A 27,647-nucleotide genomic window follows, 5' to 3' on the forward strand; every position below is an offset into this window, starting at 1 on the left:
GCATAGAAGTAGAGAGAACTGAGCTGTGTGTATATAAAAAACACATTTCTAATTTCATTATAAGCAGCAAACAATGGAAATCTTCCCCAGTACAGGAGTGGGGAATTCAGCTTTAAAAATCTCAATGTAATGTTATTAACTCAAGGACAGTTACGTATATGGTACAGTGAACCCATTTTCATGGCTTGACTTTAACCCAAGGCTCCAGGTGCACAGGCTGCAGAAATTAACAACAATGCAGATTGGTTTCCTGTCATTTACTCTTTTTGCAACTTAGAATGAGGGATCCTGAATCTGAAATGACCTCAAATGCCTGTGATGTACAAACCTACAGATTAGGCAATTTCTCCACTACTGATTTTCCACTGTTCCTGACCAGGGAAAGGAACTGTGGTGCATCACTCTCCCACTTTTAGTTTTCATTCTGGGCACCAGTCTGTGTAGGGTGGGACCCAACTGATTAGAGGCTAAACACTGGGGCCAGTTTCACACATGTACTTTACTAAAACTGGCGACTTTCGCCCAAACACAAAGTTGTAAATCCACATTTGGTTCCCCAAATGTCGAAGTGAAGCCAATGGGGGAAGGCCCACGCGTGTACAGTCAGCTGCAATCTCATACAAGTCCAGTTTAATTTGAATCACTTTAACATTGCTTATAGGATCAGCATATTTGAAAACCATGCCTCCTATTATGGATTTATACTGAATCAGTTCAGCATAGCTTGGATTTCATATATCCAAAGATTTTTTTTCCAACAAGTTATCTCTTGCAGCAATATGCTCCATGGCTTCCAATACGTTAAGTTCCAGGTCTTATCCAGGCTATTGTGAGAACTGAAGACCAGGAGTTAGTCATTCTTCAAAACTAAGGGTCATAAATATAAGATAGTCAATAATAAAGCCAATAAAGAATTCAGGAGAAACTTTTTTTTACCCAGACTATGGTTAAAATGTGAAACTCACTTCCAGAAGGAGTGACTGAGGTGAATAGCATAGGAGCATTTTAGGGGAAGTTAGATAAGTACATAAGGGAAAAAGGAATAGAAGGATATGCTGATAGGGTGAGATGAGAAAGGAGGGAGGAGGCTCATGTGGAGCATAAACACCGGCATGTTGGGCTGAATGGCCTGTTTCTGTGCTGTAAATTCTATGTAACTCTCCATAGAAAGGGAATGATTGAATACTCAAGTCACCCTGGGCCACTTTTGTACTTCCTTTTGACTCAGTGGAGACCTGACAGCACATCATCTGACCAGCCCTGCCTGTGCAGTAACACGTAGGCTGAGGGGACTTGGGGCAAGAAAGAAGCAGAAAGAGAAATGATAGTGTTTTTTTTTAAAACTTCAGCAAATCTACTGGAAGGTTTCTAATAAAACAATCAAATTCTGTGCATCTGTCCTTCCCCAGGCAACCAAAGCTGTAAATGTTTAGATATTTTCTTTTAATTAAAATTCTCCCCGAAGGCAGAACACCTTTCACCCGACATTGAAAAGCATATTTTGCAATATTACCAATAACTTTAATTAATTAACCACAATTTTAATTGCTACTCCAAAATTAAGATAATGTCAGAGACATTAAGAAACATTTAACAACAACACTGCTCCTGTTTAATTCTAACATCACTCAAAATGAAACAGCATTTACCTTTTTAATGTAGTTAATTATCTTCCTTAATATTACTGATGCATCCTACTTATCAATGTATAAGATCTGCTACTTTTGATACTTATATCAATAAGCTCAGCTCAAATTCTGCATTTGGAGCAATTAGCGAGATTCACTACATCTTTCATTAATGGAATCCTTTCTAGATCATTCAGGTCTTATAAAATATATTAGCTAGCTGATTCATAATGCTCTATTTACAGGTAAAAGTAGCTGAAGCACCAGGTGTTCAAATTCTCCTTATGTCCTTGGTTTCAGTTTGTTTTCTTCCTCCCTCCTTCCTAGAGTCTGTTTTGTTTTTAACAACTAACTGAAATGGAGAAAACACCAGCTGCTTATCAGCGGATGGAGCTTCACTTTTCATAACAGTGAGAGAGGCTACTTAGTAATGGAGTTATTCTGGAAATCTAACCTGCGTCATGGCTATCGACTCCCGATGTTATCTGCAGAGCAGGTGGAGGTTTGACTCCTGCGCCAATGCATTCTAAGAGAGTAAACAAGGTACACCAGTCATCACTCGAGTGAATATTGGCAGCATTGGTCTTCAGCAGCTCATGCAGGCCGTATGCAATTTGTCGGCTCACTCTTGACAAGACTGTTGGTTTCATCATGAGTAAAACTCTCAGGGAGAGAAGCACCTGAAAAATAAATGAGAATATTCTATACAAACATTCGTTCCCCTTATTTTATTCTGGTATTTAAAGCTTGATTACAACTGCCATTACACCACACATCACAGAGCCTCAATAGGTCACAGAGGTGCCATGGGAAGTGTCGATGTCAGACTCCTCACTGGATTCTGCTGGGTACTGAAGACATGAGTGCCCACGCTAAAGTCTCCTTTTTATCGAAGAAAACAATTATGTTTACAAAAGAAAATTAGATAATCTTTGCTTCTCAGCAGTGTTACTAAAATCAGAATTTCCAGTTTAGATAGGTAGGATTGAAGCAGTGGTAAGGTGCTCTCAAGCCTGTTGGGGCAGTGTGAAAGGTGCTTTATTCTGCATCGAAATGTGCTAAACCTGATTCTGATACTTGGAGCAGAATTTTAACTGCCAGGGGGCGGGTTGGTGACTAAAACCTTTCAAGGAGGCTGCGGGTCTCCATTGTGAAAGATTTTGCGATTTCAACCCCTGGGGGCTGGGATTCTCGGGCCTTCTCCTTCACACCGCACGAGAGGAGGCAAGAAAACTGCAGGTAAGTGCCTTTCTGGCACAGTTTGTGGACCCGGAGGAGCAGGAGTGCTTCCCCCAGGCCCAACAAGCCTACTGCAGCAACCCCCCCACAACAATCATGGACCACCACGATGACCCCCGATCCCGACAACCCCCCCCCCCCCCCCCCCCAGTGACTGACACCCCCCTCCCGATGATTGACTCCCGATCCCCGCCTCCCCCCACTACTGATTTCCCCGTGACTGACTGACCCCCCACCCCCCCACCCCCTACCCCAATGCCAGTTGGTGGCCCCTCCCCCGTCCATATAATTTAAGATTTACCTCTTCACGTCCTCTTCCTTGCTTTGCTCCCGTCCGACCGAGGCCAGCCTGTCACTCAGGCCGGCCTCTGTCGGACGGCAAACCGACAAAAAAAAGACATCCTTACGTCAAAATCGTAAGGACGTCCGGGAAACCTGTACTTTGGGGTTTCCCGTCCGCGATTCAATGCCCCGCCCCCCCGGCTCTGAGTCAAAATCCTGGCCTTGGTGCCCAAAATGCAGATTTCCAGCCCGCAGCACTCACACCTTGATTAAATCACAATAAAAGGGACATAAATAATGAGCCATGTTATCATCACAGTTGGTAAAGAAATTCTCTCATTGAAGTTACTGAATTTTCATAAATATTCATTTAGTTGTCTCGTGGTTTTTTTTTTACAGATTATTCCAAGGCAGTCCCACAAAGAATTTTAACCTCAGTCCCCAGAACAGGATTCATTCTGCATCAGATAAAAAAATGTTTCAGATTACAGAGGTTTTAGATTACTGAAAAACTTGGCTTTATGTTAATGCTCATTGTATTGCTGCTACTCCACCTGTTAAACCTCCACTTGGAAAAATCAAATTGAGTTATTTCAAGCAAAGGGGTAGTGCAAAAACTATACAACTCATTGCTGCCTTACTTTAGGAAAGATGTCAAGATCACAGAAGAGATTAAGATGGTACCAGGAATGAGCTGCTTTAATTAAGAGGAGATAGAGCAACTGGAGCTCTCCTCACGAGAACAAAGGTTAAGAGGTGATATGATAGAGGTGCTCAAAATTAATTTTTATTTAATAAGGTAATTCAGGAAAAACTATTTCCACTGTCAATGAGTTGTTAACTAAAGAGCAAAAATTGAAGATTATCACCATAATAATGAAAGGAGAGATTAGGAGAAATTTGTTTTATGCAGAAGGTTGCAATGCCTCATCAGAAATAGTGGTGGAAGCAGCATCCATAATGGCTTTAAAAGGGAAGCAGATAAAATATCTGTAAAAAGAAACATTTTAAAAGATGATGGCCTCCTTCTGTGCTGTAAAATTCTGTGATTCTATGTTGCAAGGTTAAATTTAAAGGTTCTATTAATGTCCATGAATAAGAGTTGTGTTCACCAACAGAAGTTTTCTAAAAATACCAACTTGAGCTTTTCTCCAGTTCAGTTGTGCTATTGCTGTGTACCTGTGGGCTGATCTCCTCCCTACGCAACAACCGTATTGCCAGCCGAAGCAGTCCTACAACCGCTCTTTCAACAAGGAAGCACTGCTCAGTGGCATGAACAGTCAAATGATAGAGATGGTCTCGTACAGTCTGCCACACACATGAAACACGGTCTCTTTAGAAAAGATGGGGAAAAAAATTGGTTAAAATACACAGAACTCCATTATTGTTCAGGTTGCTTAAATAATCCATGAAAGTGGGGAGGAGGGGGGGGGGCGGAGAGTGATTTTTCTCCTGTTTTAGGCTCCTGTTTCGGAAAAGATAGCAGCACTCCTGGAGTATTACTGAATTCTCTCCTAATACGGGTGAACTCTTTCGAGTGCCCTGCGTTCGCAGCTTGCCAACGTCAGCTGGTAGGTCTGCAACCAACGCAGGGACGCACTGATGCAAGGCCTGAGGTGACCTAGAGCTAGGGGATAGTTCTCAAAAGCAAGGGCAAGGGAATAGACTATGGTATGACAGCCAGGAACTACGGATGGTAGCAAAGAATGGAAGCAGCTGAGCCAGGCTAAGGTGCAGCCTGCCAGTTAGGAAAGAGGACTCCGAAAAGCAATCTTACTTTTCATAGGCATCCCTTTGTCATTCAGTCTCCTAAGAAACTTGAAAATGCTAACATAAAAACTCATACAGGCTGGTGATAAATTAATTTTTTGTCTGAATACTCTAAGATTAGTCCAACACACTCCTGCATAGAAGCTGGAGACTTTGTCTCAAACTTGGGCCTCCAATAGGTCCAATTCGAAGAGCAAAGAACCTTTATCTGAATAAAAACAAACCAGCACAATAGTGTTACAGGAATCCATGTGCGAATAGGAAATCGACTGCAACACCACCTATCTGCAATGTTATGAACCATTTTCATTTAGATGGTCAATAAGAGAAAGCCCATAATATACCAGGCAAGGCTATACTCCTATAGTGTGTGAACGGTGCAAAATGAGGAACTACAAAGTACAAAATAAATTGAGAATTACATGTCAACTTCTCAAAACTCAAATAGCATTTTTAAAAATTGGACTGGGAAGGTTTGGTAAACAAGACATTTAAATAAGATGTTTCTGATAAAAGAAGAAAACTTATTAGCTCAATAAGGATTCTGGTGCTATTTTACATTGTCTCCTAATGAAATAATTACCCGAAGCAAATTATAAAACGCATTTTTCAAAACTGAAATATTTTCTTTCTTGTATCTGTGAATCTGATTTTTTTTCTACTTTATTTTAGGGTGGATATTAAATTAAAAGGATTTGTAAAAAAAAACAAACTCAGTTCAGTGCTGGGCTCTCAAGTGGGGAGATACTTGCTAAAACTGCAGTCCTGGTTCATCTCCTCACTCTCCAAGGGAGCCAGTTGCCTCCAGGACATCTGGGTGGTGAAGGGGAAATTGCTGGGAGGTCCTCACATTTTGCAAGCAAGTTTTCTGTCATATCAGTCCTTTGCAGTAAGGTATGCTTTTACAGCATTTGTTGCAAGCTTCCCATTTGCAAATAGTATGCAGGGCAGCCATTTATCACCAGTGGCTGTTAACAGTAGAGTAGGGACTGATCTTTTCTGCCACGTGAACTGTTCTGCAATTGACAACAAATCTGATCTGTACTCAGCTTCTGAGATTAACCACAGCCGTTCAACCTTGAAGTGGCCGAGGTGCTTCTCATGTACCTGTTTTCCAGTACTATCCGCAGCAGCATTTCTAAGCAAAAAGCCGCATCTTCTTCATCATACGTCTCCTCATCTGGTGTCACAGAAATGAGAGCCTGATGAAATTGAAGGTTTAAAAACAAATTTTAATATACATATGGGGAAGGGCAATGAGAAAGCTCTCTAAATCTAAAAAAATGCTGGTCAATTTCCAAAAAAGAAACATCAAAATTAGATTAATGCTGCATTATGAATGCAACATGACCAATCCTGTAGCTTTATACAAGAAGAAATTATTGATTAATATGATAGACTTGTATTATGAGACAATTATACTGCACATCCTAACATTGGGGAAACAGTGCAGTATAACCCCCTTACTTAATTTTGCAAATTATCAAATACTTGCCAGTTGCCCTCCAAAGGAACTCGGTAATCTATAAGTAACTATAATTACCTGGAGTTGCCTCATTAGAGCAATGGCCCACATTAGCAGCTAAACATAACAATCATGCACAAGATCCAAGATTAACAATGAGCAATGCCACGAGAGATCCTCCAGTTTGTATAATGTTTACTTTATAAATACCTTCATTAGTTCTTGAAGAGACTCCAGTTGAAGGAATTTGCTCTCAGTAATCAGTTTCTCAGGGTCACATTGCTGGAACAAAAAGAACAGGACTTAAAGTTCTCAATTGGGGAAAGGCCAATTTTACTAAGCTAAGAAATGATTTAGCAAAAGTGGACTGGAAACAGCTACTTGAAGGTAAATCAATGTCAGAGCAGTGGGAGGCATTCAACGAGAAGATTCAAGGGGTACAGAGTAAACATGTTCCCATAAACAAAAAGGGTGAGTCGGCCAAATCTAGAGCCCCCTGGATGTCAAGGAGCAGACAGGGTAAGATATGGCAGAAAAGGAAAGCTTATGTCAGACACCAAGAATTCAATACTACAAAAAGCTGAGAGAAGTAAAAAAAAAGTGCAGGGGTGAAATTAAAAAGGAAATTAGGGAAGCAAAGAGAGGGCATGAAAAAATATCGGCAAGTAAAATCAAGGAAAACCCAAAGATGTTTTATAAATACATTAAGAGCAAGAAGATAACGAAGAGTAGGGCCTATTAGAGATCATAAAGGCCCCTGTGTGTGGAGGCAGGAGATGTTGGTATGGTTCTTAATGAATACTTTGCATCTGTCATCACAAAAGGGGTCGATGCAGACATTGTAGTTAAGGAGAAGGAGTGTGAAAAATTGGATGGGATAAACTAAGGGAGAGAGGAAGTATTAAGAGGATTAGCATCTTTGAAAGTAGATTTATCACCAGGGCTGGATGAAACGTATCCCAGGCTGTTAAAAGAAGCAAGGGAGGAAATAGCCGAGGCTCTGACCATCATTTTCCAATCCTCACTGGATACAGGCATGGCGCCGGAGGATTGGAGGACCATTGTTTAAAAAGAGAGCGAGGGATAGACCGAATAATTACAGGCCAATCAGTCTAACCTCGGTGGTGGGCGAGTTATTGGAATCAATTCTGAGGGACAGGACAAACCGTCACTTAGAAAGGCACAGAATAATCAAGGACAGTCGGCATAGATTTGTTAAGGGAAGGTCGTGTCTGACTAACTTGATTTCATTTTTTGACGAGGTAACAAGTAGGGTCGATGAGGGTAGAGCATTTGATGTAGTCTACATGGATTTTAGCAAGGCTTTTGACAAGGTCCCAAATGGCAGACTGGTCAAAAAGAACAAGCCCATGGGATCCAAGGGAAAGTGGCAAGTTGGATCCAAAATTGGCTCCCTGGCAGGAAACAAAGGGTAATGGTCGATAAGTGTTTTTGTGACTGGAAGGCTGTTTCCAGTAGACTTCCACAGGCTCAGTACTAGGTCCCTTGCTTTTTGTGATATAAATCAACAATTTGGACTTAAGGTGGTAGGGGACATGATTAAGAATTTGCAGATGATACAAAAATTGGCCGTGTGGTTGACAGTGACGAGAAAAGTTGTAGACTGCAGGAAGATATCAATGGACTGGTCATGTGGGCAGAAAAGTGGAAAATGGAATTCAAACCGGAGAAGTGTGAGGTAATGCAATTGGGGAGGGCAAACAAGGCAAGGGAATACACAATAAATGGGAGGATACTGAAAGGTGTAGAGGAAGTGAGGGACCTTGGAGTGCACGTCCACAGGTCCCTGAAGGTAGGTCAGGTAGATAAGGTGGTTAAGAAGGCATATGGAATACTTTCCTTTATTATCCGAGGCATAGAATATAAGAGCAGAGAGGTTATGCTGGAACTGATTAGGCCATAGCTTGAGTACTGTGTGCAGTTCTGGTCACATTACAGGAAAGATGTGATTGCACTCGAGAGGGTACAGGGGAGATTTATGAGGATGTTGCCAGGACTGGAGAATTTTAGCTATGAGAAAAAAATTGGATAGGCTGGGGTTGTTCTCTTTGGAACAGAGGAGACTGAAGGATGATTTAATTAAGGTGTACAAAATTATGAGGGGCCTAGATAGAGTGGACAGGAAGGACCTATTTCCCTTAGCAGAGAGGTCAATAACCAGGGGACACAGATTTAAAGTGATTGATAGAAGGGATTAGAGGGAAGCCGAGGAAAATATTTTTCACCCAGGAGGGTGGTGGGGGTCTGGAATTCACTGCCTGAAAGGATGATAGAGGCAGAAACCCTCACCACGTTTTAAAAAGTACCTGGATGTGCAGCTGAAGTGCCGTGACCTACAGGGCTACGGACCAAGTGCTGGAAAGTGGGATTAGGCTGGGTAGCTCATTTTCAGCCGGCATGGACACGATGGGCCAAATGGCCTCCTTCTGTGCCATAAAGTTTCGATGATTCTATCAAAGATGAGCCGAAAACTAGCAGGATGGGCAACAATGTCACTCACCTGGTAGTAAAATATCACATACCACTAAACATTAATTCACCGAATATAAACTCCCTACAAAGTACAGTGCTGTGATATTAGGTCAAACAATATGAAGTAGTTTGCAAAATGATCAAACTACATTCTACATCTCAAGCAGTTGAAAGAACAGGAAATGAAAAAATTTTGAGTAAATGCAAGGAAAAAAATATTTTACAGAATTTGCAGGAGGAGATAGCGAAATTTAAACTTGGTCGATAGTCTTAAGTTCAGGAGTAGAACAACTGCAAAGTAAAAATAACTGACAAAAGGAATTTCATATTATCATGATGCTGATGGACTGGCTGTGAGAAGGTGGACTTGTGGCTCTTCCAATCCCTGAGGAGAGGGAGGGGGAAGTTGGGTCTGTAGATTCTGTGGAGGAACAGAAGCAGAGGGACAGGTGGAAGATGAAGTGCTATTGCAGTTACTGATTTGCATCATTGTTAACCAGTTATTATTCAAGACACACTCTGCTGTATTCACATAATGGTGTTTGAGAATTTTGCCTGGTAGAAGCTGAAGACTCCATAACCCAGAGCTTCTGTGGGTCTTCCCAAGGTGGGCATGTTAAGCATTCACCTGCGAATGTTCACACAGCTTAATTTCAAGGTCTATCATTAATGTACGTCCTCCTCCTCCATTCATCATCAAATGCAAATACACAATGGGAAGATATGAGCTCTTCTTGATCACTACTAGTGTTAAATGGTATTTAACTAATACACGGGTATATTTGGAATAGAAGACATGCATTTTTTCTCAGGGTATCTTATTAAAAGATATTGAGAAATCATAAAACCATTCATACAAACAAAATTAGTGGGTTAAAGGGAAAAAGAAACTGCAAGTGGTGAAAGTCTGAAATAATGCAATGTAATGATTCTGAGCAGATGAACTAATAAACAGAAAGCACTGTTTTCCTGTTCCCATATCACAGCTTTCATTCATGGATAAGCTCTGTTTTGTACAGTAAAAGCTACAAAAAGTCTACCAAATGTTAAACATCTTCCAAAAAAAATGGCCATCTTCCAGTCAGTGAAGTAGCATTAAGTTAATTTACCTTAATACATTCCAGGGCTGCTTGTTTTGCCTCTTCGTTCTCTATGGAGGGTCCCCTTAGGCCAGACTGTTCGTTACTTAACGTGAGCCAACTAACAAAGCTCAAGACTGTGGATTCACCACTGCATTTAAAAACAAAAAAATTCTTATTTTATCTGCAAAGAATTCTGAGACGTGTTGTACAGAAACTTGACAAAAATTACTGCAGAATTTTTACATGTTTTAAGCTATTAATGGTGTTGTTCAACTTTTTGTTTAAACTGTGCTCAGTTCTTGTGTATAAGATTTCAAGATATTCAAAATCACATTCAACTTCACTCAAAACTTCCATTTAATGGTGATGAATTTTGAACTGCACTGCAGAACGACAAAAGAGAGCACAGAGCACTTAGAACCATAGAAAAGATACAGCACAGAAGGGGACCATTCGTCCCACTGTTTTGGCGCCGGCTCGAAGAACAACCAGGTGCCCATTCTAATCCCACCTTCCAGCACCCCGTCCATAGCCCTGCAGCTTACAGCACTTCAGGTGCAGGTCCAGGTACTTTTTAAAAGAGTTGAGGGTCCCTGCCTCTACCACCAATTCAGGCAGCGAATTCCATACACCCACCACCCTCTGGGTAAAAAAGTTTTTCCTCATGTCCCCTCTAATCCTTCCACCAATCAGCTTAAATCTATGTCCTCCAGTTCTTGAACTCTCCGCTAGGGGAAAACAGGTACTTCCTGGCTACTCTATCTGGGCCCCTCATAATTTTGTACACCTCAATCAAGTCACCCCTCAGCCTCCTCTGCTCCAAGGAAAACAACCCCAGCCTATCCAATCTCTTCGTAGCTGCAATTTTCAAGCCCTGGCAACATTCTTGTAAATCTTCTCTGCACTCTCTCCAGAGCAATTATGTCCTTCCTGTAATGTGGTGACCAGAACGAAGCACGATACTCCAGCTGTGGCCTTACCAGTGTTTTATACAGTTCCATCATTACATCCCTGCTTTTGTATTCCATACCTCAGCTAATAACAGAAAGCATTCCGTATGCCTTCTTCACAACCTTATCTACCTGTACTGCCACCTTCAGGGACCTGTGCACATGCACCCCAAGGTCTCTCACTTCTTCTACCCCTCTCAATATATTCCTGTTTACTGCATATTCCCTTTTACTGTTTGCCCTCCCTAAGTGCATTACCTCACACTTCTCCGGATTGAACTCCATTTGCCACTTTTCCGCCCACTCCACCAACTCATTGATATCTTCTTGGAGTCTACGGCTATCCTCTTCACTATCGACTACACGGCCAATTTTTGTGTCATCTGCAAATCTGCCAATCATGCCCCCTACATTCAAGTCCAAATCATTAATATATACCACAAACAGCAAGGGACCCAACACTGAGCCCTGTGGCACACCACTGGAAACGGATTTCCATTCGCAATGACATCCATCGACTTCTACCCTTTGTTTCCAGTTACTGAGCCAATTTTGGATCCAATTCGCCACATTTCCCTGTATCCCATGGGCTTTTATCTTTCTGACCAGTCTGCCATGTGGGACCTTGTCAAATGCCTTACTAAAATCCATGCAGACAACATCCACTGCATTACTCTCATCAATCCTCCTTGTCACTGCCTCAAAGAATTCAATCAGATTTGTAAGGCATGACCTTCCCTGAACAAATCCATGCTGACTATCCCTGATTGAACCATGCCTTTCCAAGTGACAGTTTATCCTATCTCTCAGTATCGATTCTAATAGTTTGCCCACCACCTCTAGTAGAGGTAAGACTGACCGGCCTATAATTGTTCGGCCTTTCTCTCGTACCCTTTTTAAACAATGGTACTACATTTGCAGTCTTCCAGTCCTCTGGTACCTCCCCTGTATTTAGTGAGGATTGGAAAATGATCCTCAGAGCATCCGCTACTACCTCCCTGGCTTCCTTCAATACCCTAGGAAACAATCCATCTGGCCCTGGTGACTTACCAACTTTCAAGGATTCCAGTCCCTCTAGTACTTCCTCTCTCGTTATGTTTATCTTATCCAATATTTCACACCTCTCCTCTTTAACTACTACGTCCGGATCATCCCTTTCCTTTGTGAATACGGAGACAAAATATTCATTTAAAACCCTACCCACATCCTCTGCTTCTACACACAAGTTACCCTGATCATCCCTGATAGGTCCCACCTTTTCATTAGCTATCCTCATGTTCTTAATTTACTGATAAAACATCTTTGGGTTTTCTTTAATCTTACTAGCTAATATTTTTTCATGCCCTCTCTTTGCTTTCCTTATTTCCTTTTTTACATCATCCCTGTACTTTCTATACTCCTCTTGGCTTTCTGCAGCATTTAGTTTTCTGTGACAGTCATAAATTTTCTTTTTCTGCTTTATCTTGCCCCGTATACTTCTAGACAACCAGGGGGCTCTAAATTTGGCAGTGCCACCCTTTTTCTTTGAGGGGACGTGTCTGCATTGTACCCGTAGAATTTCACTTTTTAGTGCCTCCCACTGGCTTGCCACTGATTTCTCCTCAAGTAGTTGTGTCCAGTCCACTTCTGCCAAATTACCTCTTATTTCTGTAAAATTTGCCTTCCCCCAATTTAAAATATTTACTCCTGATTTAACTCTGTCCTTTTCCATAATAATGCTAAAACTAACTGAATTGTGGTCACTATCCCCAATATGGTCACCCACTGTCACTTCACCCACTTGCCCATCTTCATTTCCCGGGACTAAATCTAGAATTGCATCCCCTCTTGTTGGGCTTGTCACGTACTGGCTAAAAAAGTTCTCCTGGACTTCAGTATCAGTTTCTATAAAATTTGCACAAGGATTGGATGAAATTGTTTATTTTATGGTGGGAGCGTCACACAATGAGAACAGAACATAATAAACCCTTGAACTATTCATTCTCTTAATACCAACTAGTAAATATCCTACTACGTTGCTCATGGGCCAAGGAGTGAAGGTGTAACAGGATATGATCCTGAAACGATGAACAAGGAAATCAGCCCTGGCCCTGTGACCCTCTCCACCAAACAAGATTAAAACGGGCCCTGTGAAACTACCCTCCACCACTAGGGTTACCAACCCTCGAGGATTGTCCTGGAGTCTCCAGGAATTAAAGATTAATCACCAGGATACTGCTGCGAGCAACCTGGGAGAAACATCATAAGGGCATTAAAAAAAATTGTGTGTTTTTCTTTTAACACTTTCGTTTGTTAGTTATAAAAATATTGGAGATGAAAAAAAAAGGCTGTTTGACCGGGCAGGGCAGTTGGAGGCTGTGGGTCATGTGATGAAACCTCCAGGAATACATCCAACCAGAGTTGGCACCCGAGCCACCACTAATCATCCAAACATCCTCTACCCTCTCTGCCTCCATGTCCTCCTCCTATTGTTCCCCCTCCCTTATTTCCCTGTCCCTCCATTGCCCTATCCTCATCTTCCCATTTTCCATCAATATCCTTTCAACCCCCTTCCTCTCCTCTCCATTTCCACTGACTTCCCCACTGCCACCTCACCCCCCTCCCTCTCTCCCTATGCCTCACTCTCTTCCCCCTCCAGCTGCCTCTTCCCTTATCTGAGTCGAGTTATCCCCTCTTCTAACTCTGCTTGACCCAAATACTGCATTTAGACTTGACTCACCAAGGGCAGTGCCATGGGAGGTCGACTCGTATATATTCTCTAAATCAAAAACATACACCTGGGAGGTGAACAGGGCAAGTGGCGATTATAATGTGGCAACGCACAAAATCTAATATCAGACAAGCATAATTTGAATCTTCTCAGATCATTCAACGATGTAAGTGCGCCTCTTACCGATTCGAGGGGGTTTCTTCACGCTGGAGAGATATTTTCCCATTGGGTTCCACAAAGTCTTCTACCTATATGAACAAAAGGATTGTTTGCAGAAAAAATGACTTTGTAAATCATAATTGGTCAGTTGTATTTTATCTAAATGCTTTCAGAACTCAGCTTAGAAATGGTTTTGAAGTGTCAACATAACTAAGTAATTATGCACAAACGGGTACAGTCGCCACTAAGGTAGAGCATCAAGAGATTAAACAGCAAGGGCAAGAGCGAAACGTCACTTCATGCCAAAATGATCAAGTTTTCAAAAAAATTAAGATTTAGAAATAGGAAAAATACTTGGAACACCATATGAATGTGTTAATGGAATTGCAAATTTTGCCAAGAGAATGCCATACTTGGTGTTACTGTCTCTAGTTACAGCACATTTGCAAAACTTTTCCATAAGCTTTCGTCAGAGCGACAATGAACTGTCTGAAAAAGACTGATAAATGAGAAATGTCTCAAATCAGCCTGCTGTCACAGAAATCATTTCTTAAGCTTTTTCAACTGTACTATAGATTTTTCACTAAGCCTTTTCCAAACACATCAGTGGAACAGATTGGCGAGAACAGTAAATAACTGATGATGATGATTCAGTTGCTAATACCCCCATCACCAACAGCATAGTTAATCTCATGAGTAAGACCAAGCACTTCATCTGTTTTTTTATACTGTAACAGCAACTACTTTAGATGAAAATTCATGAAACATATTTACTCAAGGGCTTGAAAAGGCTGTGCACTTTACCTATCGTTTCATCAGATGATCTTTAATTTACTGAAGTACCACTGGGTTTACAGAGTAATTAGCAATGTCTATCCACAAGATAAAGCTTTCCTGCTTCCAATGACACATTAATCATTATAAGCAGAAGCACTGGGATAGAATGCGTGTGGGGGCTCTCTCGAACTCCCAATTTCCCTTCAGCAGAAGATCAGCAGAAACCATTTCTCTGGCGTTCTGCTGATCCTCTGCCAAAGTAATGGCAGGAGATCGGGAGAACCCAGACAGAAATTCTACCCCACTGACTACAAGTAACAGTACTTGCAACGAAAGAAGAAAAAGTTTCCAAATTGTTTTTAAAAACTGATGATCTGGGAACTGAACAGCAGGTGGCAGTAGCATCCAGTTACAAGTAAGGCCCTTTCTGTCTCTTCTTTCCACTGTTTATTTCATGAATATTAATACATTTAAAATGTAGACACTCAACCGTTAAGGATGCAAGCATACTGAAGTATGCGAGCCACGTGCAATGAGGGCTAATGACTTTAGACCAGCCTGAGATTGATGGGATTCTGAGAAATCATGATTTAGGCTACGCAAGCAGATTTTCCAGCCTGGCTTCCCAGGGAGCCACTGTTCCAGCCCATCTAAAGTTGCAACCCACTGCTCATTATGAACTGCATGGAGGTGTTTCCCATTGAAGGTTGGAAGCCTTCAAATCCAGAATCATCATCAGATTTGAAGTGAACACGATAGTCAACATCAGCTAAATCATGTGCATGGTCCAGTGTTGTCATCCTAGGTGATGTCTTTGATGTACTTGAAGTTCATCTCAACTTCAGTGCCATCTACGTTAGGTATGCAGCATTTCTCGAAGCCACTCACAATAATTCATGGATTCAATGCTATCACACAGCCAACATGTTTTCCATCAGAATCAGCATACAACCTCAGGCAGTGAAGAAATGTGTCCCATAAGTTATCCAGCTATTTCACCTCAATCACAGGGAGACCTTCATTGGCTGTTTATCATTACATCTAGTGGCTGCAACATGTGCATCATTCACCTGGGAAACATCGTCAGGTGAGTTCTGCTGTAAAGTTGTTCTTTATTGACACAAGGCATTTGTGCATCTGATGAATGAATCAAGGACGATTACAGAACATGCAACCTGGCACGTGAGTGGAGTTAGATGAATATTTGCAATAAAGAATGGTCCAAAATTTTGTATTTTTGCACTGCTTCACCATGAATCATTGAGACTGGTTAAGTTTCTCATCATCAGGAAGTTTATAAAATGTTTTCCCCAAGCCCCTTGATGCCTTAAAGAAGATACCCATACTTTTAGCCAGATATATAGCTTCAACTCGAATTTGATAATGTTGATCGCAACTCCTGTTCGCACTGACCCACACCATTAAACTCTCAGAGAGCTGTTGATCATTATAGAACAAAGGAAAGTACAAGAGCAGAGAGGATTCCATCTGGCTGGCCCCAAGTACCTTTCCATCATACACCCCCTCAAATATTTATCCAATTCTCCCTTAAATTATTCCACACTATCTGCTTCTGCCGCCCTGGGGGGTCTGGGTTTGGTTCTTAAATATAAACCATATTGGTCCTGGAGCTTGAGGGAATCTCAAACATATTATCAATTTATCAAATTCCTTAAGAATCTTGAATACTTGAATAATATCTCCCCTGAGCCTTCCCTTCTCCAGAGTAAGCCTTTTCAAACTCTCCACATAGTTCAGACGCCTTAAGTTAGGTATCCATTTGATTAATCTTTTCTATACCGCCTTCGATACTCGAATGTGGGGACCAGAATTGTAAGCAGTACTCCAGATGTGGGCATATCAGTAACTTGTGCTGACTCATTATCAATACAATTTGTGATTTATTCCTTTGTCTATATATCCCAAGATCCAGTTAGCTTTCGTTACTGCTGCTGGACAGCAGGCTATCCACCAACACCCCCCGGAACGCTCTCCTGTGATGTGTCCTGTATCTACAGCCATTTAGTTTACATTATCACTGTTTGGTTCCCTTCCCTTGTTTCATTAGCTTGCATGTGCCCACGTTAAATGTAATTTACTATTCATTAGCCCGCATTCCCAACCATCTTTGTATTTTGGTTTGCCCACTCCCTCTGCCCCCCAAAAATGGTATCATTTGCAGACTTAGCATTGCACCTGTTCCTAGCTCCAAATCAATGGCCCCAGCACTGATTCCCTGCTGGTGCAACTCATGCACCCTTAGCTTTCACTGGTTTAGCCAATTTCCAATCCACCTCAGTAGCTCACCACCAATTCCATGTCTTCCCACCTTGTGGGCTAATTGCTTGTGTGACATGGAATCACAAGCCTTGCAGAAATCTAAAGACAACCACAGAATTTCCATGGCCAACAAGATCCATTATTTCCTCCAAGAACTCCAGTGAATGTTAGGCAAAATATAAATCCATGCCGGCTCCTCTCTCTTACATAACCACACCCACCTAGTTGTTTCATTATCTCTTCTTCCAGGACGTCTTTTAGTACTTCATCCTTTACAGATGTTAAGCGCACTGACGACACTCAACCATTTTTTCCCCCCACGGAATGTTCTCTAGTCAATTTTTTTTTAGAACCCCGTCACATTCCCCTGGAACACTCCGTCATTCGCCCTACTGATTACAACGCAGCGTACTCAACTATCTTAAACTTCTCTGCTGCACTATAGGTCGTGTGGGGTCACGGGAGTATCATGCAAAGTACTAACTTTTTCTTAGAACTCATGGATCAAAGCTCAGATGCGTATTATAATCCAAGATTTACGGTACGCACAGCAAATTTCAGCTGCATCACAAAAATGAAAGACATGGCATCTATTCATGCTTCTAACCATCCTGACTGAATAGAAAGTGCTGTCCCATCATTTTCAACAGGATAAATCTGCAATATCATCACCAGCCCACCACAGCGGAATTTCACTAAAAAAACATGTGCGTTTTTCTGCAAGAATGCGATTATCACAACGCTACCTAACTTCAGCTTGAAATCAAGGGAAATGCAATAATTTAGAGATTCTGATGGGGAAAAAGTAGCCGCTTTTCTCAGAAATCAGCTTCTCAAATTATGTTCTGGTTTCAGGTTATGGATTTAGTTGGGATTTATGACTTGTCAAGCTAGAATAACCAGAAGTCAACAAACCATTTAAAGCTGATTTTAGCGCTTGGCAAATTTTAAACCATGGCAATCTGTTAATGTATCTGAGATTAACAGCTAGCTCAGATTTCAGCAGATTAGTAAAACCAGCATCTTACATCAGTGATTAACTGAACGTGCAATGCTTAACTTTTGGAAGGTCAGGTAAGGAACAGGCAGATAATCACAGAAGGATAAATGGAAACGGATATAACTACAATTTCAGCAGTAATGGGCCCTTCGCCGCAGAGTTGTGATTTTTCTCATTCAAATGTCTGGCACCAATATTCCACAAAGAACTTTTTCTGCCCCGCCCACTCCCAACTCCAGAAGAGATGGAATCAGTATGTTACAATGGTTTAAGGAAGAAGCGAAGTAAGGGCAAAAAACAGGTAAGGGAAAATAATATGAGAACAATTACATTCAAATTATTGTGCCCTCCAGGCACTTGTGTACTATTATTGTACGATAGTGTGGTGTATTTGTGTGATCAAAAACACAATTTGAAGGATATAATGGTAATAATCCTTCGAACAGTATCTTATCCACATACATTATTAAAAATAGAACTGAATAGAGCACACATTTAGTCCATAAACCTTGCTTTCTGTTGATTAAACGCAGATTGGATCACGGTTTGTTAAACATTGCCATTCTTTTTGAAAGCAGAAGCCCAATCTTCCATTGGCTAATACTTCGACTGCCCAACTCCCACTCCAACTTTCCATCCTTGGCCTCTTGCGACGAGCTCAACGCAAACTTCAGGAACAGCATCTCAACTTCCTCCCCCGTGGGCCTTCGACAGCCCTCTGGTCTGAGCATTAATTTTAAAAACTTTTGACCTGAGCTGTGTCTCCTTGCCAGTTTCTCCCAGTCACATTCCCTTTTATTATGGAACTATTTTACTCACCTTATGTCTTACTAATGCTTTTTCACAGCCTGACTGCGCTTTGTGTGCTGCCCATAACTTTTCACCTCTTCCAGCTTTTTAACAATGACATTAAACCCATCAGCTGCCTCCTAGTACTAATAGTTAGTATAGTTGACCAATAAACTTCACTTCTTCCTCTTTGTGCTGGTCAATCCTATAAAGGGCCTCACATATCTTTTTCGAGTTCTGATTAGATTCCCACCCAATGTTAACCGAGCTTGCCTCTTTCAGATGTTGATGGACCTGCTGTATATTTCCAGCATTTGTTTCCTGAGCTTTTATTCAACTTCTGTTTAATATATTTTATTAACTGAGATTTTCCATACCAATGCCTCAAATCTTTACTGCAGCATTTGCTGCTCAGTGTTCCTGGACATCACAGGAATCATGCTGTCAACTGATTTAATCGGAGGGAAAAACTTCTTTGTGCAAGGCTTTCAAATTACATCACGCCATTCTTGAGATGGTTAAGATGTTCTTGTGTATTTTGAAAGAATTCCTGGAACTCACCAATGTCATTGAGATATTCTGTTTTCAGATATGAATGATCTTTTCCATCTTTCTAATTCTGCTATTTTTAAAATCCATTCTGGGGATGTGGGTGTTGCTGGCGAGGCCGGCATTTATTACCCATCCCGAGTTGCCTTGAGAAGGTGGCGGTGGGCCTTCTTCTTAATCGGCTGCAGTCTGTGCGGTGAAGGTGCTCTTACAGTGCTGCTAGGAAATCCTGGGGTGGGTCCAGCCAACTATTGTGTGGATTTGTTCTTTATTCAAGTAAATTATTTTTCTATTGGGCAGTGAAAACGTCTTCACTCCCAAAGAATAAATGTGAACCACCACCCACTTTTGTACTTGGACCATTGCCAGATTCTTCTTTGTTTGAACATCTGTGTACCGTGGAGTTACGAAACTCAAGAAAGCAATTCACATTAGATTCTTGTCTTCTACCAGTATTATTTCTTCATTTTAGCATTTATATTAGGACTGTACTATAAAGTGACCCAGAATTTTCTGAAAAATTTACTATGTTACATGAAACATACATCTCAATAACTATGTTGATGTTGTTATATGTATACAAAAAATTATACAGTCCTTTATGTCAGAGAACAAACATCACAACAGCCATATATTTTATTATAAACTTGTCATTTTTCTTCTTGGTGCACGGGTTACCACAAGTATTGACCTGAATTTAACAATGAAAAACAATTCAGGAGGAAATGCTTACCTCCACCATGGCTTTGGGCAAAAGCTCAGCACGGAAAAGCTGCAGCATTGCATCCATAATGTTCTTCCATCCCTCTCTAAGAATGTCACCATGACGATGCGACAAATTAAACACAGTCTTAGCTGCCACTTGAGCCTTTGCATTGCTCCCAAAAACATTTGGAAGATTCTCTACAGACTGCAGGAAAAGAACACAATACGATGGATTAGCAGCAAAAAAGCACGGTGACTGTAGCCGATTTAATCAAAAGGGGTTGAGCTTTCGTTGGCACGGTTGGCATCCCACTAAAAAAAATGAAGGTGAGCGATTCAGCCAAAAGAGCACGAGTTTCAATTGGAGTTTGAGCGACATAGAAGGAAAAGGAACACGGACTGCAGGGAGAGAGCATGATATAGATTTGAGGTCAATGAGGAGAAACAACGCCAGCAGCAGGCACAGGGGAAGCGAAAAAACTAGCTGGCATGAGGCCAAGGAGGAGCAAGATTGTTGTCACGCTCTCAAACTGGCAGAGAAACATGCTTCACCAGCAAGTCCGTTAAATGGGGTGGCGAAACTCAATGTCCACTATTTTATCAAAGCAAATCTTATTTCAAATTTTTGAAAGGGGGGGGGATGATATGGATACTGGGGCTACAGTGTTAAAGCTTGAGTCCACACCAGTCATAAAATCTAGTGAAATCTAGCCACTGACAGGATGTGACAAGTTTACATTTAGCAGTTGTGGACCGAAAGGGTGCTGTCGCTTAATTGTAAAATCCAGTATGAATTAGGAGGGAGACGATAGCTGAGTGGGAGATCACTGCACTATCAATTGTCTCCAATGTTTTTGAAGTTCATGTGTTGGAAATTTTCTAAAAATGTACAGTCAACTCCTCAATTCAAGAGTTTAATTATCTCTTATTTAAATGCTAAATCCCAACTGTGCTGTGCTATTTATGTTGCTTAACTTCAAATGATTAGTTTTTTTTTTAAATTAATGCAAAATGCTTTGTATTATCAGTACACACTTATGCAGTGTAAAGAAAGAAAGAATGATTTATTTTTATCTCTCCATTTTAACTTTCATATTACATTGTAGATCTTGTGAATGTCCTGTCAGGTGGGTTTTGCTCACTAGCACCAACTTTACTAAATTCCCAAATTGCATAATATGTATCACGTTAAAAACCCCATTACATATCACAACACCGTGTTGTCGCTTATTTTTGTGTGTTCAAAATGTCCTCACCTTAAAATAGGCCAAAAGGTATCTTGCATAAAGGTTTAATTAATTCTGAACTTTCCTCTCCTATATAAACATTTTTCCCTTACTTTTATTTGACAATTCTTGAAAGCAATTTCAAAGAAAGGTTTAGCAGATAAATTGATAAACCTTTGACAGTGGCAAATGTGTCAGATGGACTTTTCTGCGCAAACTTGATAATCCAATTCAAAGCTGTACACCAGCATTTAAGTAAGGAAGATTTAAGTTGACGACACAAACATTTAAAAATAAGAGCAATTTCAATGAATACAATTTAAAGGTACAGCTTCCATTAACATTGTACCTAAACAAATCTAATGTTGAAAGTTCTGAATATATTTCTTAAATGAAATTATTTACATACCTCCCTGCCCAAAAAAGTAATCCATCAGACAATGTAATTTGGTGGGCAGATAATGTGACAGAGGGGGATTGTGGTAACAATGATACAAGATTAATGCTGCTTTTATATTGTTCTTTTAATTCTGATTCTAGCACTGCAGCATCAACTGTTAATCCACTTGTTCAAGATGCGCTAAAAGGGAACAGCTAAAACCAAACACGATAATTATTCGAAGGTCTGAACAATGCAGCTCATGATGTAATAAATGTACTGTCGTTATTTAACAAGTGGATAATATACTCCCTGTTGTCAGTTAAATTTGAACAGGAGACAGATAGCTGAAACACAGGGCAATACATTGAAAAGCTTCACACATTGTTTCTCTTAAACTGCTTTTATATTGCAATTTGGATTCTGGGAACCTGGCATCAATGAACTGGCTCCCAATCCTTATACTGTTAAAATGGGTTTTCATAGCCTGGCACCTATAGATTTAAGAATTTGCTGCCAGGCTACAGATATAGATATATACGACTGTAACAGGAACTTGAAGCAATTTTGTCACCAAAATATAATTTTCAGTTGTATCAAATGAATACTGGATAGTTTCAAAGTCAATTGATTTTTAGTTTTGTTTTGTTTCTTGTTCATTATGAAGATACAGAAAGAATATTTCACCAACATATCAAACAGACCTTACATCACACTCTAAAATCTACACTGTTGGATAAAAGTTGTGTCTAACAGATGTATCCTGCATTATTCCTCACCAATAAGACAACAAAGTGGAACTCAGTACTATAAATCACCCATCATGAATACTGCAAGATTCAAATGAGGTGAAATTCTTCACTCAAAATCAAGGCTTACATTTTTTTGAAATGTCTTCATTACTAACATTAACCAAAGCAAAGCACAAGTGGCACAGTGTATAAATTACCTCAGTAACTTTCAGAACACAGTCTCAGCAGTTAGGTGAAACAATGAAGTATTATAAAGCACCAACCTCACTGCTAAGAGCTGTAAACTTGCACAGGGAAATGATAAGGTTGTCAAACACATCACTTAGTCCATAATGAGCCGAGATCATTGCACATTTCCTGAACATGGGAGAGAAAAAAAATCATCACTGCACAGAATGATTAATCAGTCTTTTAGGTTCCAACTATGGAAAAGGTTAAACAAAGCATAGAGTATGATTTGATCATGCATTTAAGATAGAACACTCTGAATGGCCAAACATAGTTTGTGCAAGTTCAATGGAGCATAATAGTTATTAATTGTATTCTATAACAATTTCAGTGAAGAATACACTTATACTAAGATACCTGAATAAATGAGCTTTTGAAATAAACAACATACAAGTCTTATCAATAATTTTCAGTATTTTGCCCAGTACAGACACATACTGGTCAAACATTTTCCACTCCCTGAAATTATGAGTGCTCAAATAAAAACAAAGCAAAACCAAATGACAGAAAAACAGGAGTTGATCTAAGTTGTTCTCAACTTTAGATTTTAAGTGTTACTGATGGTGACAACCTCCCTAATATACTTTTAGAATACATGAAGATTCACTATAGGGTTTTGCTTATGGATGAATTAATGCTGAAAGCATTGCTCAACAGTACAGTGGTCACGACTCAAAACCGCAAGTTTATTCAGTGTTGGAATCTGTTTTGTGTTGGCATAGCAAGAGATGCAGCAGAGTACTTTCACTCAGCTGAAGGTCCTCCATTTCAGCATTATACACAGAAGAATATCAGTAATCACTGCTCCAGACAGAATTCAACCGTGACCCGACTGAGCTCTTGTTCTACATGTGCACTTTTGCCAAATGTGAATACCTGCTTTCTACCATAGCGATCCCTCCTTTATTATAATGAGCTAATTTGAAGACACGAGTAATAATGTCGCATAACTTTTACCTGAAACTGGATATTGCCTTCTGTATTATAGTTTCATCTAAGCTCTTGTCAAAAACATAGGAAAGCGCAGCTATGGTGGGACCCCAGGTCATGGTGAATAGGTCGTGATCGTAGCTTCCAGGGGGTACGTGGAGGAAAATGCCTTCTGATGAGCTCCCACGATTTAAAAGTACATTCCACATATAGTTCTCCCTCACAAAACCCGTTTGTTCCTCTGGCATCACAATCTCATCGTTCCTGGGGTAAAAAATGAAGTTCATTTTAGATATTGTACTGGCACATATAGCAACCCAGGAATGTTATGGCACATTTGGCTCTGTAAATAATAAGTAAATTCAGTTTGTATGGGGATCCGAATGGTAAAATAATTATTCTCATCAAATTTTGTAAAGGTTTCATTTTGGGGAAGAGGGAAAAAAATTACAGAGGGAAGTTTTTTTTCCCCAATTTGTATAATGTACATCAGCTTGTACAGGTAAACTCAGTACCATCATCACTCTTCTGACCCAAAAGTAATCCACAAAATGGAAGCAAGGGGCAACATCAAATATGGTTGTAAAATCTGAAGACACTGCAAAATTAAGAAAGGCTAATTATTAAAACAAAATTTAGTTGACACATTTTGAATACCATCCTGTGACCTTCCAGTTTCTCTATAGCTATTTTTGTCTTTTTAGTTAGGTGGTTTAATCAACATTATTGAACAGCAGTGAATTTATTAAGATATGATTTTAAGAAATGTCGGCAGTTCATTGGGTAAATGCTTTACCTGCTGCGGTACTCAGTCACACAGACCAATAATTTTCCTGGTTCAATCCCAGGAGTGCATTCACATTAGTATTACACTCCAACAGGGCTTGCTGAGTGGGATCAGCATTTTCTGATAAAAATCAGTCTAGCAAGCCTATTAGGTTTCAGTTTTCATGGATAAATGGACCAAATATGATTCTGAAAACACTGGTGAAAAACCTTGGAATCCCTTGCAATAACAAGAATTTAACTTATTCAGTAACCATAAACCTATGACCCTGATCACAGGCCTATATTCTGAGTTGTTTGAGTTGTCAGTCATTATTTTGAGTTTTCAGCTTTTTTTCCAGGTTGGTGTGTATATGTATGAGTATCCTAATCAACAGCTTCCAATCTTCAGAGTTACATGATCATGTAAAATATTCAACTTACGTTTCCCTACATAACAAGAGTGTCTAATCTTAGAAAGTAATTCATTGGACGCAAAGTGCTTTGGGATGCTCTGAGGATGTGATACGGTGCTATATAAATGCTTGGCTCTTTCTTCAGAGTTAATTTTAGAAATATAAAATCTTCCCATGAGTCAACTACTCTTGCCATTAATCTCTGTAGGTGGTGCAGATAATTTTTTTTAATACTAAATGCAAAAGTAAAGTAGCTTTCAAGAATTATGAATTGCATGTGTTCCCAGATTGAAACCATCTGAGGCTAAAGCATGAACATCCTGCATCTCAGGCAGTTTGAGCTCTTAATCTTTGAAGCAACCAATCCCTGGCATTATAGTAAATTAAATCAAGAATTTTATTTTGCAATATTTTTAAAATCTTTGACAAGTTCTTCCTTCCCATAAACTTCATATGAATTTATAAACATTGAAGTATCAAAATGTACATACTTGTGTAAACCATTTGGTAAATGCGACCAAGGTGAAATGACTCCCAGGATAGGAAGGGTAACAATATAAATAGCTTGCAAACATCTGACTGGCTTTTCCAACAGCTTTAATACTACTATTTTTAAAACCACATCTCAGCCACCCAGGTTTATGAGGAACATATGAACTAGACCGAATGCCAGCGGCCAAATATTGCTTTAGCTTATTACGTGGGTATTCATACTTGAGCGGTGATCTTTCATTTATTAGCTATAGTGATTTGCCCTTGAAGTGAATTAAATACATTTTTTACATTTCTGAAACAGGTCACCAATGGGTTCACTCTTACTAACTGTGACTGAACTATCTCTAAAGGCGAGACTTCACACTTCTTGCCAATTTAAAATCTCTATTCACCACACAATGCTTCTTTAAAGAGTTGCTTTATAAGGTTACACCAACAGCTCACAGTGAGTAAATACATCAAGCGGTATGGCACTGAGAGCAATTGAGGGTGCATTTACAGAACAACCTCAGTATCACAGTGAAATAATTTCTGGTTCACTTCCGCAGCCAAGTTTTAAGGGCAAATTTTGCTGGCCATGATTTTCGAATATGCACCAATTACATGCAATCAGTGCAGGGCCTCACTAGATTTACCCCATAGTGTAAAAGCACCATCAATCCCTGTGCCAAGTGATACTCCTCTTTAATTCTCTCTCTCGAGTATCACCATGAATCAGTCTTTCTGTTTAAATACAATGATGCTCACAAAGAATCAATAAATATAAGCTACTGAAGTCTCTATTAATTACTCTCCATTGTATAAAGTTCACTTCTAAAACATGATTTAGAAATATCCTTTACAAAACGAATGCTCACAAGGAGCATAAACACCGGCATAGATCTGTTGGGCCGAATGGCCTGTTTCTGTGCTGTACCTTCTTTGTAGAAGAATTTATCTATTAGCTGCACTTCACTCTGTACATTGCTGTTACAACTATGAAGGTAGTAAGGTCATTAAAAGCTGACTAGAAGTGAAAGTTTTAAGTGAAACAAACTTACTTGATGGCATTATAGATGTCCTCTAACATATCTTGGTCAAAATCTTTGGAGCCATTGACTCCTTTCAAATTCTTTTTGAATTGCTGCAGCAGGAGAAAAGGCAACAAAATTAAAGACCAAAAATTCTTGGTATAATCGCTTGGTAGTTGATACTGCCCCTTCCCCAACCACCAACCCCCCCCCCCAATCCCCACCTACCCAAATAAACAATTTAAAAAGGGGTGGATAAGACACATGATGAAATTCTTGTAAAGTCACCTTAATGTATCAACATTGAAAATATATCATTCACTTTCCTTACTATAAACAACATGATGGACAGGTGCAGTCCTGGTACATGTTTTAGCTTTCAGTTTATTAAACTGATTTCAAGGAATAGGTCAAGCGGGCTATCTGATGAAACACAGCACTATTTTAGGTATGTAAAGGGATTTAAAAGCTTATTTTATAGTGAACAAGTTCAATTACTGTTGATTTTGTCTGTCAAAGAAAACTTATCTTTCACTTGGAGTTTTAAAAGGAAGGCTTCAACGTTGATCTTGACAAGGTTAGCAAAATTGAAAGTTTCTTCATCTATCCATTAGCATGGAATAATCATTTTATTATTTAATGAAGCAATGATCTTACAAAATTACCACAAATAATTCGAGTCAGTATGGAAGTCAGAAAGGGCATGAAGAGAAATATTTCTTCAAAAGACCACTCCATAGTTTTAAATGGCAACATTTTATTTGGGAGGAGATTGTTAACTACTTACACTACCATGGAGAAAATTCCTGAAAAGAGTATGTTCCACAGGTATAGCAGTCCAAAAAAATTCAATTGACTTTCCTGGGTTTCATGTTGTATGACTCCGGAGATGTAACAGTAAATGGCTACCTGCATTTATCTTGGACGAGACCATGTGACTGCCCAACTTCAAAGGTGCAAATAATGTTGCCACAGCATCACCTGACAGGACCCCAACTCGCACTCTGCATGGTGTCAGCTTGGCTCAGTTAGTAGCAGTACTGCCTCGAAGTCAGAAGTTCATGGGGTCAAGCCCCACAATGGACTAGAGCAGACACTCCAGCGCAGTACTGAGCGACTTCTGCATTGTTGATCAATGGTCATCTTTCAATGACATGTCTGATCAGATCCACTGGGACTATTCGAAGAACAACAGGGACTTGGTCCAGTGTTCAAGCCAGCATTCCTCCCTCAACCAACACCAGATTATCGGATCATGATTCATTTGCTGTTCGTGGGACCTTGATCCACACAAATTGGCTGCCGCACATGCCTGCAGAATAGTGACTACAAAAGTAATGCATTGGCTGTGAAGCACTTTGGCACATCCCAAGCATGTGAAAGACATTATATAAATGTTATTTTTTTCTTAAAGGAACAATCATCCAAATTCAGAAAGTGTATTAAACTGATAAATAAGGATCTCTGCTACTAACTTACGGCAATCATACCAGAGAACCACATTGCAAAAGTGGTCATCTTTAAATTAAAGCAAACTTTTCTTCGCATCCACATGATGGCGTTACTGG

The 27,647-nt window shown here is 40.1% G+C and overlaps 1 protein-coding gene across 3 annotated transcripts in view; it reads right to left on the reverse strand.

Annotated features, from left to right (window-relative positions):
• The window catches only part of gbf1 (golgi brefeldin A resistant guanine nucleotide exchange factor 1), a 186,558-nt gene that overhangs the window by 20,127 nt on the left and 138,784 nt on the right, over positions 1–27,647 (reverse strand). For all 3 annotated transcript variants that reach the window (XM_067972404.1, XM_067972405.1, XM_067972403.1), the window contains exons 21-30: positions 26,110–26,192; positions 23,421–23,657; positions 22,499–22,592; positions 19,907–20,083; positions 13,803–13,867; positions 9,987–10,107; positions 6,595–6,666; positions 6,027–6,121; positions 4,329–4,482; positions 2,083–2,308 (exon numbers count right to left, since the gene is read on the reverse strand). In XM_067972404.1, coding sequence (XP_067828505.1) covers positions 2,083–2,308; positions 4,329–4,482; positions 6,027–6,121; positions 6,595–6,666; positions 9,987–10,107; positions 13,803–13,867; positions 19,907–20,083; positions 22,499–22,592; positions 23,421–23,657; positions 26,110–26,192 — 1,324 coding nt within the window. The remainder of the gene's footprint in view (positions 1–2,082; positions 2,309–4,328; positions 4,483–6,026; positions 6,122–6,594; positions 6,667–9,986; positions 10,108–13,802; positions 13,868–19,906; positions 20,084–22,498; positions 22,593–23,420; positions 23,658–26,109; positions 26,193–27,647) is intronic.

This window comes from Heptranchias perlo, chromosome 36 (genome assembly GCF_035084215.1).
Source record: "Heptranchias perlo isolate sHepPer1 chromosome 36, sHepPer1.hap1, whole genome shotgun sequence".
Taxonomy (NCBI): Eukaryota; Metazoa; Chordata; class Chondrichthyes; order Hexanchiformes; family Hexanchidae; genus Heptranchias; species Heptranchias perlo.